The sequence below is a fragment of the Rattus norvegicus genome, chromosome 17, assembly GCF_036323735.1.
Source record: "Rattus norvegicus strain BN/NHsdMcwi chromosome 17, GRCr8, whole genome shotgun sequence".
Classification (NCBI taxonomy): Eukaryota; Metazoa; Chordata; class Mammalia; order Rodentia; family Muridae; genus Rattus; species Rattus norvegicus.
The window spans coordinates 32,390,540-32,407,152 of record NC_086035.1 but is presented as its reverse complement, the minus strand read 5'-3'; the positions used below and the strand labels follow the sequence as shown (position 1 = coordinate 32,407,152).

At 37.5% G+C, this 16,613-nt stretch overlaps 1 protein-coding gene across 4 annotated transcripts in view; it reads right to left on the bottom strand.

The window, feature by feature from the left end:
* The window catches only part of Gmds (GDP-mannose 4, 6-dehydratase), a 526,680-nt gene that overhangs the window by 423,556 nt on the left and 86,511 nt on the right, over positions 1–16,613 (bottom strand). For all 4 annotated transcript variants that reach the window (XM_063276183.1, XM_039095494.2, NM_001039606.1 and 1 more), the window contains exon 2: positions 6,945–6,989. In XM_063276183.1, coding sequence (XP_063132253.1) covers positions 6,945–6,989 — 45 coding nt within the window. The remainder of the gene's footprint in view (positions 1–6,944; positions 6,990–16,613) is intronic.

The window sequence follows — 16,613 nt, the reverse complement described above, 5'->3', positions numbered from 1 at the left end:
ATTTTCCAAAATAACAAAACTCAAGAAAAGTTGGTAAATAAGAAAATACCTTAGGAAAGAAATGTAAACTTCATTGACACTTTAGGAGGCAAATATAAAGTTGACGAACCAGTAAATTAAAATGTAATGTATTATTATACTTATAATGAATTATATTTCAAGGTTTCCAAGTTTGCAAGTTGCTACTGAATTATAAAGCCAAGCCAATCCATAAAATTAACGAATATTTTTAAAATAAGGGACAATTTCACATTATACTAATGCATAGGAAACTTGGTATTTAAACCAAAGTTACTTCTAATATACAAATTTCTCCAATATAAATATTCTACTGTATTCAGTAAAAGTTTTGCTTTGGTCTAAAAGCATAACTCATTTATTGATAATTAAAATATAATTATTATTTTGGTAGCCTTCTCTTGATTACTGAATTCTAGAAAGATCACATATTCCAACAGGCAAAAGCACACAGAGAGATGCCCTAAAACTTGCCAGGCTTTGATGAAGAATATTGTACAATTTTACCCGGCTTGGACACCAAGTCAGATCAAATGCAAGGAACAGATTTAATGCCACGCCTACAAAGACAGTCAATAAGCACAACTTTTTGTTTTGTTTTTCTCTAGTGAAAAAAATTGTGTTTTAATTTCTACTCACTCCCACTTTGGCATGTGTGTAGAAGGGAAGAAACACTTGCCAAATACTTAATCCATGACAGCAGGTATTATTCTAAGAACTAATGAAAGCTGACTCTGTCTGCTTCTAAGGCAGGTGAAATACAAACAGTAAGACAAGCCAAAATGTGTGCAAACTTCATAATCTAGCTAAGAATTTAAGATTAGCAGCTTTCTCTTTACAGAAACAAAGAGGTAGGTCTTTTTACAAGATTGGGGGAGAAAAGGAGATGTGAATTAGAAAAGCAAACTGAGAAAATAAATGAGCCAAATGACATTTATATAAACTTAATCAGAACTGTAGTAAGTATACTAGCTCAGGAACATCTAAGTTCTTACGTGGAAGAGGACGCTTTCGCATACAAACCTCAAGCCTCAGTCAACTAGCTGTCAAAAAAGAAAACTTCAGGTTCTTTCAATATCAAAGCAAGGATGGCTTGACTTCAAAATATTGAATTCAAAGTAGGTGCTAAAACATGGAGATTTGAAGGGTTGTTTTCAATATTTTTTAAGAAATAGGTGATCCACCACACCACTGGATTTCAAATTCCCCAGTGTCTACATTGTCCTTGGAGGAAGATGGCTCCCAGGGATGGTTAGTGCCACTCATCTTTGGAAAGTTATGACTCACCTAGACTGTATCACAGCTGACATTTACACAGCAATGACTACATCGTGGACACTGGTCTGTATGACCAAGAACGGCACATGCCAACAGCTGGTCTTTACTGGTGGTAATTACGGCAGGCCTTAACAATCACCACGCCACACATGAGAGCACTGTCTCACAAGGCATAGCTGATACACAACTCACACAGCTAAAGGCTACGGGTTTACTGCCAGTACACCATGTAGTTTGAAAATTAAGTCTCTAGGGAGATTGGCCTTTTTCTCTAATCAAAGTACCAAGCTCCTAAAACAGCAAACAACTTTGCAGAAAAAATATCTCAAAATGCCTCACATATAAAGGAAGCAGCAGCCCACATTCTAAGACACCCTCACAGTCACCAGACTGTTCGAGTTGAGCCTCCTCTGCTCTGACACTCCGTCTTCTCAGGGAGGTGGTCATGGTTTCCTTCCTAGAAGGGAAACCCGAATGAACTCATTCTTGATATTAAATTCTTATACTCTGTGTTGCTGTTGTCTGTTTATTAAAAACAGATTCTCTCCTTATGTTCACAGAGAGTGTTAGCTTTTACAGAGTTCAACTTGTCTTTTTTTTATTTTTTTAGTATTAGACTACTTCTCACATTTTTCTCTGTGCAAAATGAGCATACATTGTAGTGGTCCCAACATTGTCAACTATCCAAAATTATGGTGCCAAGAATGCACTTCAAGCTAGAATATACTTCCATAGAAGTCTTCCCTAGTATTGATCTTCCTTTCTCCCTGAAAATGTGAGGGAATGTCTAAGTTCTAGGGTCCTAGGCAAGAAAACATGCCTGCTTTCAATACTGTAATTCATGAGTTAGACTACAGTGTCTTCTACAGCATGTCCCCAGTAACACTCTCTCTCTCTCTCTCTCTCTCTCTCTCTCTCTCCCCCCCCCCCGACTGTTTCACAAATGCTCTCTCACCTAATCTTCCCAAGAACCTTGTACAATAGAAAGATGTACTTACCATCCCCACTTAACAGACAAAACAAGCAACACAAAAAATAATCAACCAAATCCAGAAAACGAAGTCTTCTGGGTCAAGAAATTTGACTGAGATATAGAGCAAAGCAAGAACAGAGGATTTAGATATAATAAGCCGACCCATGCCCAAGCCCCAAGGCTGATTGCTGTAAGGACTAGACTGCTTATTTAGCTTCTGATTCTATGCTATATAAATACAACAGATACAGACTTTGAACTTTATCCAGGTACAGAATATATATAGTATATATAAGGTGTTCCCAGGGTCACTGTCCATAGCACCTAATAATTCTTCATTTTCCTCACTATGAAGACATCTGTAGATATTAAAGAATGAACAAGCAAGTCAGACATGGTAACACATGCCTGTAATCCCAGAACATGGTAGACAGAGACAAAACATCAGGAATTCCAAGCAATCCTAGCCTATTTAGAAAGACCTTTTCTCAAAATAAAAAGAACAATAATAATGGTAACTATAGCAAAAATAATAACAATATTGTGGCTGCGGTCATGTTTTTAATGCTTTAATCCTCAGTAACAGTCAAGAACTAAGCAACAATAAGAACTATTATTCTGACTGTCTCCTCAGTAATAACTGGGGCAGTGGTGAAACACATAGATGACCGTAGACTCTGAATATTTACAGACTCGGAACCATAGAGCCACCAAACTGCAGCTGTGTCTGTCTGTCATGAACAAGGACAGACTCTTCTTTATTCCCTGATTAATACAGCTAGTTATGAAATATTTGCATTACACTGGGTATAATAACTATCCTGGTGATTTCATATACACAAAAATATGTAGAAGCAATATACAAATACTATAAAGTTTTACATAGGTAACTTGAGTGTCCTCAGACTTTGACATATGCATAGGCTCCTGGAACCAATTCCCTTGCAGATTATCAAAAGATAACTAACTGTATTTTATTTCTTTACTTATGAAGGTTCATGGAGAATGTGTTCAAATGCAGAGGTTTCAGTGACTACATTAAACAGTCATGTTCCAAGTTTCAGAAGTCTAACAGTACATGGATAAAGGAGTAATTAACTCCTATTAAGCATTATATTAATAAATGCTGTTGCTTTGCATACATGTTGCTCCATGATAAAAGTTTTCTAAGCCTGTTGTAATTTTTTTTTGTTCCTAAGTACAGTTAGAACAAAGGAGCTTATTTAACTGTGTTATTTCCCCCAATGATCTGGCTCTGATCCTCTACTGGCCCGCGTCACCATGTTAGGCTCACTGTATCACTGACAGCAAATCAAAGTCTGCTTCTTCTATTCCAAGAACATAGCAGCCTTACCATGGTGCCTTTCACAGTGCTGACCTAGTCCTGGCCACACTTTGCTCCCAAACCTAGGTTGTTTCTAGTTATTTCTAAGCTTCCTACTTCTGAATAGGAACTGAATTTGAAAAGAGTCAAAGTAGTTCAGAGTTAAGGGCAGCAAGATGGCTTAGCACATAAAAGTATATGCTGCCAAGCTTGATGACCTGAGTTCAATCCCCCAGAAAAAAGAACTAGTTGCCACAAGTTCTCTTCTTACCTTATACACATGCTGCAGCACAAACACATATGCACATGAAATAAAATGTTTAGTGTAATAAAAAAATACATAAATAGTTCAGAAGGCCCAACTGGTTTACCATCTAGTCATTCACTGCCCTTCTTCTGGTCCTTTATACAGCAGCATCCTATCTGTTCACAGGAAGGCAGCATTGGCAACACCCAGGGATATCTAAGAGAGAACAATCTCAAACTTCAGAAGTATCCTCTGTGTTTCAGCACTAAAGGCTGAGAGTGCATTGAGGTGAAATCTGTATTCATCCAAACTTGCTGTCACTGACTCAGGACCTAGCTGTGGTTGTCCATGTTTCCAGTCTTTTGATTACACAGAGTTTAACTCTACACTGCTCGTGATCTTGAATAACCAAGAACTACAACTGATAATCCTGGAAATTTTCCAATGCTATCTATTTTTTTAATCACACTAATGTTTACTGTGACCAAAGCATAAAAAGATAAAGCCTATTTCACCATCAGACTTCTCTTAGTAGATCATTCCACAATTATATCAATCATCTCTTAAAACTGAGAGCAGCTCACTGAAATTAATACAAGATTAAAAACCTTTACTCTTACAAGCCACACCCAGCTCACACTTTTACAATATCATGTGGAAGACTTTCCACTTGTCCTGAGCCATGTCGTATCCCTTCCCCTGAATAATCAAGGTTTTTTCTAACAATTTATGGATCTCATCTAACTGTGTCTGTGATAAATTCCTCCCAATTAACTGTGATTTGAGGAGTCTTCTGCTGTCTTTCTGTAACAGAACGAAATATACTCTTTTAACTTCAAATACTAATAGAATTAAACATTTACCAGGTATCTATTTACAAATCTTGCATCCTGCTGTCCCCTGAAGCCTGCTATTTCCTCAATGAGACACCTGGATAGAGCACTACTTCTCCATGACAATCATCTCTACCTTCGCCAATGGCACTCAAAGCCAACACACCACCCTCCTGTTTACAAATGGTTAACACCTATACAACATGACTAGTCCCACTCAAGGCCTGCCCACCCACTAGTCTACTCATTAGAACAGCATATAGCCACAAGCTTCCTTGTCTACAGACTATACTCAGTCATTGCCTATTACTTCTTTTTTTTATTAACTTGAGTATTTATTTACATTTCAATTGTTATTCCCTTTCCCAGTTTCCTAGCCAACATCCCCCTAATCCCTCCCCCTCCCCTTCTTTATGGGTGTTCCCCTCCCCATCCTCCCCCCATTGCCGCCTCCCCCTAACAATCACGTTCACTGGGGGTTCAGTCTTAGCAGGACCAAGGGCTTCCCCTTCCACTGGTGATCTTACTAGAATATTCATTGCTACTTATGAGGTCAGAGTCCAGGGTCAGTCCATGTATAGTCTTTAGGTAGTGGCTTAGTCCCTGGAAGCTCTGGTTGCTTAGCATTGTTGTTCATAAGGGGTCTCGAGCTCCTTCAAGCTCTTCCAGTTCTTTCTCGGATTCCTTCAACGGGGGTCCCGTTCTCAGTTCAGTGGTTTGCTGCTGGCATTCGCCTCTGTATTTGCTGTATTCTGGCTGTGTCTCTCAGGAGCGATCTACATCTGGCTCCTGTCGGCCTGCACTTCTTTGCTTCATCCATCTTGTCTAACTGGATGGCTGTATATGTATGGGCCACCTGTGGGGCAGGCTCTGAATGGGTGTTCCTTCTGTCTCTGTTTTAATCTTTGCCTCTCTATTCCCTGCCAAGGGTATTCTTGTTCCCCTTTTAAAGAAGGAGTGAAGCATTCACATTTTGATCATCCGTCTAACTTCATTTCTACTCATAGTCCCACAGGTCTACCTCAAAGTATAACACAACACCCTTGTGATTAGAGCATCATTCAACATATCTCCGCCTTCAACACTGTAATGACTGGGCTTACCCAGCTCCTTATTCTAATTCTCTGTCAACTCAATCCCATCACTGTCAGCCATACAGCTTTTAGCAGAAGGTCATATATATCTGAAACAGCATTTCAGATATATCCCTACTATATTTTCCTGATATTTACTAACATATTACCTTAACAGCTTGACTAAACAGCTTCTTCCTAAAACCAATACTTTTATACTACATATTACTTGCTAAAAATCATTTGTTTTGATTAGACCCAATTACTATAGCAATCTATTCTTATAGACATATGTGCACAAAGATATTCTCATAATTATATATGTCTTACTTTGATATTGAAGATCTAGAACTACTATAGAAGAACAGAGAAGGTTCTAAACACTACTATGACTTCTCATACTCAAAGCTATCAGAAAATAAGTTGTTATTAAAAAAAACTAATTTCATTTTCCATCAAATCCTGTTAGCAAGCCAAATTTCTTGCAGTTCTTTTCCATTTGTCCAACAGCACATTTTTATAAAACATTGCTACAATTAATGGTAGTAAAGAGAAAATGTAAAACTATTAACACAAATATTTCCAAAGCAAGTCAAGATATGGGTAAGCTGTAAGTTTTTATTCTGTAATTTATTATGCATAAGTACCTGCAGAAAATGTTCTTTAAAAGAAAGGAATATTCACTAAACTACATGAAATTTAATACAAATCATTTCTAATGTTGAAGAAGAAAACAATGATAGTAGCAGCAACAATGGGTCTGACAGATTCATCTTCCATAAAATACATAGCTGCCTATTAGAAAGCCAACACCTCCAGGTGTAAATCTTTCATGCAAGCTTGCCAAAGATCAGCTTGCATTTTATTGCTCTGTGCAATTTCCAAATTAAGTGACTTTACCACGAGTGGAACTTTTTAATGTAGCAAATTACATCATAAATTAACCCTAACACTTACAGTAAGGCTTGTGCAGGCTGCTGCTTTATCAGAGAACAAGGGAGACATACAGAAGAACTGAGCCCATGTGCTCACCACAAGACAGACAGCACAATGAGCTGGCAGCATCACCGGCGCCATGCCACAGCCATGCTTGGATTCTGATTTGTTATCAGAGTTTCCGTGGAAAGCACACACAGAGGAAACAAGGCAGCTGCATCCTAGTCATCCCCAGCAACCCCAGCAGCACGGAGTCACTCACCTCGTATCCTTTCTCCAGCAGGAATTCTGCCAAGTATGAACCATCCTGGGAAGAGAGGGAAAATTGAGAAAAGTTACACCAGTGGTGACAGGTACAGAATGGTGATCTACTCTAAGAACTTGGAGACCATCATTTGAAAGGAAATCTAAACAGAATAAAAATCATAGCAACCAAAATAAAAACAAAACTGCTAATGACAACACTGAATGCTTTTCTACTATTCAGATAGCAGAGAGTGACTGTGTAAGCACCACTGAGGTCAGGAAGAAATCAAAACCCAGGCAAATAATTAGAGCAACAGAGAGAGCACAACATTTCAAAATCACATGGATTTGGATTCCGGTTTTGCCACTTACAGGTTCTATGAAATCTGCAACTATGTTAGCAAAGTAAACAGGAGTACAACATTCCCGTGGGGACAGCATTTAACAAAGAGACTCTGGAAAGTTCAAGGGGAGACAGAGAGCATGAGGTGCTGACATTGCTGAAAATGACTCCACAGAATTGTGGCGAAGCCTAGAAGTGCCACGCAAGACAGTGAGTACCTCCACGGAGGTCTCAGGGACCAAAGTTAGCGGCTAAGCCCTAGAGCTGTAAAAAAAAATCAATAAGTTTAGAGGGTTTTAAGGTGTAGAGAGTTCAGAGGGTTTACAGGAGGGAATACAACTGAACTTGCTTGATCATATATATGTGCACATATACAAACTTCTAAAGAAGGAAATGATGATAAAGTCTATCTTACAACATGCAGTAACCTACCTTAAGAAAGTTACCTGAGTAAGCACTGGGAGTCTCAACTGGTAATAATTACTTTAGAAATTTCTAGATAGGAGATGCTATTTAAATAATTTCATGTCACTTTAAGAGGGAAAAATATGACATATCTAATTAAACTACTCTGGGGTCAAAAGTTGAACTATTACTGTTCAAGGCATATTAGTTTCCCTCAGAAAAGGGAGTTGGTCTTGCACTTTGTAGCCAATTCCATAATTGCTCTTCAAATTTCTGTCCCAATGGTGAGTCCCTTCTATCCAACTTAGACTTAAACGTAAAACTAAGGGTACAATTAATGCAAATATGTGTTCTGAAAAGTTGCTGCAGTATTTGAGTTTTCTTGCATTTCATAAATTTAAAAAGCATCTCTTTGAAGTTCAAAAATTCCTACCAGATATTCCAGGAGAAAGAAAAGTGAAGGAAGTCTCAGTATTACCATGATCTGACCTAAAGCTGGACCTGGAGACATCCTATGGGCTCTGAAAATGACAGGGTTGCCAAGTGAGCATTTATAAAATTAGTGTAGAAGTCCTTCATAAATTCATGCAGAATGGCCAGACCAGGCATACAAAGGACACATTCTGTGGTTCATTAAAAACTCCAGCAGATTTTGTTCTGACTTCTTGACATAAATACTCTAGTTTATAGGCTCATGTGGAGAAGAGAGTTTGGCCTTTTCATTTCAGTGTCGTGATGTATGTAGGTTTTTACCATACATTTAGGTGTTGGTTAAATCAAGCTGACTGATTCAAGCCAGCACAAGCCAAGCTAGCCTATATGATCACTGGACATTTATTTCCTTCTTTGGAGAGTGGGGTAGGCCTTCTTCACTAATAAGAACATAGTATTAAAGAAATAGTTGCAATGATACTTACTTGACCCTAGCCTCTAAAGTCCTAGAAAGCAGACCTGCTTTTGTTACAGTATTGCTACCCAGAAGTGCCAACACTACACTTTCTACTCCTTATCCACTTGGAATTAAACAGAATGATTTATGTTCTACCACACTCACAGAGAATAGGGGCAGCGGGAGTCGGGGCTAGTGGTAACTGTGCTGGGCCTCCCTGGGTAGGGAGAGCTGTGGTTATTCAGAAAGCTGATGTGAAACAGACCTGCCTCGGACTGAACTCTGTCAGTAAGGTCTTGTTCTCCTCACCCAGGCTGCTCCTCAAACTTTCCAAGCACACTGGAACATTCTGAACCGGCAGTGGCACTCACTTCCTCCTCGTTTCCTTGCCAGGCCCCTCCAGTGATAGGGCCCAGGCTGCACAATGAGTGGGAAACAAGCCGAGCAAAGGCTCTTGGTCTCAGGCCCAGGGAGCTCAGCTGGCTTCCCCCTCATCCTCCCCACTGGCCCTGGGGGACTCCTGGGAGATACGGTATCTAAGCAAGCGGCCAAACCAGAAGGATGGCTGATAGAGAATGCTCCAATCAAACTAATGACTGAAAGGCTGCACTAAGAACAAGTAATATTAAGTTATGCCTGTTGACTACAAAACCCAAGAAAACAGGTTAGATCTGTTCATTTGCTAGAACCCAGTATGAATCCCTGTCAGGCTCAAAATTTGTTACTAAAAACTTTTTAATTGGAGAGATAATGTCCCAACTATGACCTTGTAAAATTAATTCCTCATATAGTATTAGAGGTATCTATTTTATATGAAATGCCATACAATATGAGACAATCACTATGGCTTTACTATTTCCTCAAAAACATTTACTATTTTACACAGAAACATTTTCTCTTTTTCTCTCACACAAGAACTTGGTTAGGAGAGTTAACCAGTTATTTGGCATCTCAGATAACTGAGATGTAGTTTAATATCATACAACTAGTGTAGATGAAACTAGTACTAGAATCCAACTCTTTCATTATCTGAACTAGAAAATAATCCCCCTCACTATTCTCCTGGGAGCTACCAAAACATGTCAAACCATTCATGAACAAAGCCATGAAAAAACCATTAAAGGATCCATTTTCAAACTAACTTGATTTGGCCCTTTTCCATTACAGGGTGTTTTATGGATTAAACAGTGCTTCCAGTTTTAATCAGATGACCCAAATACAAAGAAATCCTGTAATTTTAGAACACTCTAGAGCTCAGAAGAAAAGATGAGTGCCTGAGATTTCTCAGGTCTTGGATCTGGGCATGTGCACCCCCATAAGATAACAGTGCTATGCGGTGGGGGTGCTGCTTTGGTGGTACATACATGTGGGAGGGAAGATGGATCTTTACAGGATCCAAAAATCTAAGTTTCTGTGTGCCTGATATCTATGATGTATGTATAGATTGGTAAGTTTTCATGGGGCACTGAGAAATATTCCATAGAGAGCCACATACAATATAAGCATTATTCTAGGAGGGTTATACTTAAACTATTATGTGAAAACTATGTAAAATTCTGGATCTACAAATACAGAAAAATTTATCCCTTTCTATCAATGGCCATAGAGGGGAACTGACGGAAAAGGCATTAACTGGACTTTAAACTCAATGGGCAGACAAATAAACAAGTGTTATCATACTATAACCAATACTAGTGAGTGTTCCTATTATGTTTTCTTTTTTAAATTGGATCTTTATTTATTTACATTGCAAATGTTATCCCCTTTCAAGTTTTCCTTGTGCAAACCCCCTATCCCATCCCCCCTTACCCTGCTTCTATGATGGTGGTCCCCCACCCACCCATCCACTCCTGCCTCTACACTGGGGAATCAAGCCTCTATTCTGTTTTCTATGAATGTGCTGGCAACCAATGTGAATAGATGAAAAGAGCAAAAGCATAACTCTGACATGTGCAAGAGGGTCGAGCCCCTCTGGAATGTATGCTTCCATTTGGGAGCCTCTTTGAAAGAATAAGATGGGCAGGCTTACTAAACAATGTCCCATCTCTGCCCATGGGTGACACAAGGCTGAGAATCACTCTGAACACAACATAAAACAAACTAAAAATTGTATGTGTGTGTGTAGCCATATATATATATATATACATACATATACATATATACATATATATGGCTATTTTTGTAATTGAATTAAAAATGGTTCTTATTCATGAACTCTGTGCATGCAAAGTACAGTATCAAAGGTTGGACATGCCTAGCAGGAAACAGATACCGTGTCTGCATAAAGAGAAAGTGCTTGGTCACAGTGCCTTTTACACTCTTTCCCTCTGTATATTTTAATTCATCTAAAAAGGACTGCCAAGAGTTTGAAGCCAGCATGAGCTACAAAGTGAGCTTATGTAACAGCCTGGGCTATACTGAAAGACTGTCTCAAGCAACAGCAACAATAATAAACACACCCCCAAAAGCATATTTTCAGCTAAATACTACTATAATATCAAGGTATTCTATACTTCTGATAGGAACTATATCACTGCAATAATTACAGAAGGATGCTGTTCTAATTCAGATTGAAATTTTCCAGTAATTTAATCAATGAGCTATGATGTATCCAGAAGTAGAATATATTTAACAAGTATTGCAACCTGGTTCATGTTTGTAGCAAATCACTGGATAAATCTATGTCAAATTCAGGATTCAAAAGACCACGGGGACCAATTAATCTAACACTCTCATTTTACAAATCTAAAAATTGAGATTCAAAGACATGAAATGTTTAGTGTAAAGTCACACACTGGGAGAATAGAATCTACATGCCCTCACATGCAATTATAATAACAACAACAATAGTAATGTCTCAAGAATTCCAAAGCTAAGAATTCCACACTAAAATATAAATAATTCATCATGAAGCTGTACACCTGTCATCCCAGCACTAAGAAGGGTCAAGCAAAAGGATTAAAAGAGGTAGCCTAGATTACACGTTAAGACTATGACTCAAAAATTCAAAACTCAAATCTTAAACTCTTTTTTTAAAAAAAGAATAAACTACTGCATACAGCTAAGTGTGTAAGATTCTCAGTCACTGTGTGAAGGACAAGAACATAATCGATCATGATGAACATAATAGTAAATAGTAAGAAGAGATTTCAAACGTGTATTCCCATCGTGCAGTCTTTAGAATTCAGTTATTTTCCCCATAAAAATTGCTATCACTAACTTTCAGTTCCACTTACTTCCTTGTGGAGAGGATCATAGCAATTCAATATGACGATCAACCTCTTCTGAACAAGAGAATTGTCTATGTCCAGCCAAGACCCTCTGTAGCCACCTTTCTTTCTCTACCAGGGAGGCGCCTTCAGGCAGGTCTCTGGGGCTCACACACGCTAAGAAGGAAGAATGGCTCCGCAGCCAAGTCCTGGCTTCCCAGTGATGGCTGGTATTAATACATGGGTTCCAGACACTACAGTCATCCTCCACATAGTCTATCATAACCCAATAACCAAAATTTGAAGGGAAAGCCCAATTATACCTAACATTTAAATCTATCAATAGCAAACATCTTTTTTTAAAGTAATCCTTCATGTCATTATTATCCATATGTGGGGCATTAGGGCATGTGTGTGTGTGTGTGTGTGTGTGTGTGTGTGTGTGTGTGTGTGCATGTATACACAACATTGGACACAAAGTTCAATCTCACAACTTTTTGAAACAGTGTCTGTTGAGGGAGACAAAACACTGTAAAAGCCAGAAGATCAAGATGTCTGCTGTGAGCTGTCTCCCAGAATGAAGAGACAATACAACCAAGGTATGGCATCAGTAGAACTGCATCAGCAAGACCTGAGCAATGGTGACACAATAAACAAGTTAACATGGTACAGTGAAACTCAAAGGACCCTACTCTAGACAAATAACTATAGGTAATCAATGACTGCTGAGAGAAGGAGAATCCGGCTTTCACAGAAGTACCAAGGGTCAGCCTTGAAATCATATATATACAAGCAACACTAAATGGACTCTAAATGGTTATATCTGTATATTTATGTGTTATTCATGCATACATGCATACATACATGTATAACATGTGTATTAACAATAATCATCTAATCAAAGAAAAAGGACCATGAATTTGAAAGGGGCTGGGGGAAAGAATAGGAAGGGTAGGAGGAAGGGAAAGGGAAAGATAAAATTATGTAATTACACGTTAATGAAAAGTTTGTTTTAAATACTATTAAGGAAAATTGATGCTTGCCACAAGACAAAGGAGCATGGAGAGACTTTTAACATGATCAATTACTAATGAAACATGGTTTGATTCTAGTGGTGTCTATATTATATGCTGCCTGATATTGTTTACCTAACACCTAAAAAATGGCAATTTAATTTAACCATTTGGTAAGCCTCCCAAAGTCAATTATAGACCCCAACCAATGAAGCTTGTCAATTATGTAAACATGCATGCACACAGTTAAGAAAATGGATTAGAATCAAAAAGCTGAACCAAGAGGTATGATCACGAATTCTTCCTTTTATCTGCCTTTTCTACTTTCTCATTGATACATCATACTATTATAAAAGGGAATATCAAATATTTATACCAAATTTTTATAGTAATTAAAAGTACTGTATGTTTTTAAGAGTGTAAAATGTACAGAATAATCTGGATGTAAGAATATTGAAATAACAATGATATTAAAGAAAGAACAACTGAAGGTTTTATGTTTTTCATATTACATTTCATCTGGCAACTGTTTTTCTTTTATCCTCTTACCTATATTCCTAGCAGTTTTTATCCATTTTGTCATTCAGTTTATTTTGAAAGTATCTAGAAAACAGGAAACTACCTAATTTTTATCTTCCACAAAAGCCAGTCAAAAACTGATTTAACAGGGTTTTGGTCTATAATGACATGCATTGTAGTTTGACATCTATGTTCTTTCTAAATTGCAAATGATTGTTGTACATCCTTACGTGAGCCAACAAGAAATGCTGAAGAAAAAGGCAAAATGCACCAATAACCCAGGTATATGTCTGAAAGTTATCAAAAGCAAAACAGACACTTGCTAACAATACACACGTACACATATATGTATGCACATACATACATATGTACATACATGCATACATACATATATACATACATACATACATACATACTGGGTAGTTTGGCTTTCACTGCCACTGAATCCTATCTACTGTTGTTCCTTTTTATGTCAGCTCCTTCACTTAAACCTATTCTCCTTCCCTATTTGTCTGAGTCCCTGTCACCATTCCTGCCATTAATGTTGAAATATATGCTTTATCACACATATGTGTATATGTGTGCCATGATGCAGATGTGTAGGTCAAAGAAACAACTGTCAGAGGTCAGTTCTTTCCTGCCACCTCGTGGTATCCAAGGATCAAATTCATGGCATGAGACCTTTATGCAAACTCCTTTCTCTCTATTGAGCCACCTGTCTGGCTCTGAAAACATTAAAAAACAGTGACCATTTACACAGGTTTAGGAACATGTATGCCATGTGTGCTTGAGGTATTCTTTATCCAGTCACTGTTTATATTCACACGAGATATGATGCCACTCTGATAACCTCCACTTTGTGGGAGAAACCCAAGGCAAATTCAAAGTAATCTGTTCAAGGACTAATACCATGATGGCCAGTCTTGATTAATGCCCTGAAACATCTGGGAAAAGGAAACCTCAAACTGAGAAACTGCCTCCATTAGATTGGCATGTGGGAATATCTGTTGTGCATTTTCTTCATTACTACTTAATGTAGGTGGGCCCAGCACTCTGTAAGTAAGGCCATCCATAGGCAGTTCAGGACCTACAGATACTTTGATATAGAATGGACTTCCGTAGACTATTAATAATAGAAAGAAAGCAGAAGTAATGGATATCAAACACCTACTAAGGCTATGGGTATAAGGAAATGGAGAAGGACAGGAAAAAAATAGAGGAGATTCAATTCCTGCTCTATTGCTCTGTGAAGTATCTGGGCAGCCAGGCATTTCCTGGCCTAGATAGCACAGTGCTTTGGTACTGGCTAGGTCCTCCAGCTTTCACATGCACCATCACACTCACACGTGGACAGGATGAAAAGAATAAGCAGTAACCTGTCGAGCTATCTGAGAATTGTGGTAGCTGTATGAGTCATGAATAGGGAGTGGAAAAGCTTTGTGGATAAAAGGAAAGCTATCTTCTACAGAGGATGGCACAGTGCCCTGAAGAAATAAATCACCCCACCTGAGCATGAAATTAGGGGCAACAGGGAAAAAGGGAAGGAATTCAAGAAGCATATCCACTTAACAGGCTGGTTCAGTGCTGGTGTGAATGCCTTCTTTCAAGTTTGGAACAATATACTTGCTGAAAGTTTATATATATGCACTCCAGATATATTGATAAGTGCTTTTACAGATTTACAGGAATGTCAGTAATAAATTACCAGGAAGCTTCATGTACAACTATAAAGTACACAGCTGTATCTATGTAAGAACCAAAACTACAAATTTTAAAAATTGAAATTCTTTCCCTTTTCTTTTGCTGTCCTGTCTTTCAAAGCGAATGCCCATACAGTGCACAGGTGTTTCTTCAGCTCTACCTGGTCAAGTGCTTCCCAGAAGACCTGAGTGTCTGCAGGCCCTCTAAAGAGGGCAGAATGTCCTCTGTCCAGTGCTCTAGGCCATGAGGAGTAAAAGCCCTAATACTAGGAAGAAGAGACATTTTATACTGAAAAGATTAAAATTATAAAATAACTTAGTAGGCTGAAAAATTTTACTGTATCTAAGACAACTTCACCATACTTTGTTATTGAAAATAATGAGATATATCAATAGAAAAATCGCTATTAATATTTTCATTCTTAAAATATGTGTTTAACCTAATGTGACTAAACTACTGACTGGAGAAAACTATGTCCTATCCTGATGTTCTTTTAAATAGGCATATTCAGACTATGCTATGAATCTGATATATGAGAGATAAGGTTACATTTATGTATAAATTTTTAAGTCCTACAAAGTATAGTATCTTAAGTATTAACTTACAGTACATCATAAAAACCAATACTTTAAAGCTAAAGTATTTTGTTCAAATTTCAAATAACTGATATTTATATTAGAAAGTTCTTATGATCCAATCAACTTTTTTAGTAATTTGATTAAAGATATTTAAATTTTATGTAGTAAAAGTTTGCTTTTTCTTATAATATTTTATTAAAATTTCAGATAAAAATTTTCAATCTCTCCACCTAAAAATAATTTCCTCTTTTGTATATAAATCCAACCTAGTCTCTAGGTGGTCAAAGTTATAGGCTTGCTTAAAGTTTTCTGATAAAACTTTAAAATTTAAAGAGCATTAAATACAGGTTTCGGGCAATTAATTACATTGTTTATTTTTAACACTTGAGAAGAAACTTCTAATCCAATCTGTAAATATTTGCTGGAGATGTTTACTTAATTTTTCTTCAAATTTTTTTCACACATAGTCTATTTCTTTTGCTTTGGCATTGCAAAGCACAAGTCTCATTCACGTTGAAACTCTCTTTTTTTCTCCCCAACTTTGGTGATAATACTGATTATTTATACTCATTTTTGAAGCAGTGACGATGTGCCTACACTGAATTTAGAAACTTGCCCTTCATTGTTTTAGCTAAGAATAACAGCAATAATTCTTAAACTATGAATGTAAATTTAATTTTTAATAATTATCATTGTGTGTGTGCACATGGCATGTATATGATAGAAAAAGCACATGTATCATGGTTTGTGGTGTGTGTGTGTGTGTGTGTGTGTGTGTGTGTGTGTGTGTGTGTAGGTCAGAGGATAACTCTAGAGATGGTTCTCTTCTTCCACCTTTATGTAGAATCCAGGGATTCAGCTGAAGTTCCCAGGCTTGTAAAACAAGTGCCTTTACCCTCTGAGTCATCTCACCAGCCCTAAGTATCTGATTTTAATCAAGTAATAATGTTCATGTTCATTGTATGTCAATATGCATTAAATATGCAAATAAACTCACTATAATTTTATAATATAGAAAAATACTAAAA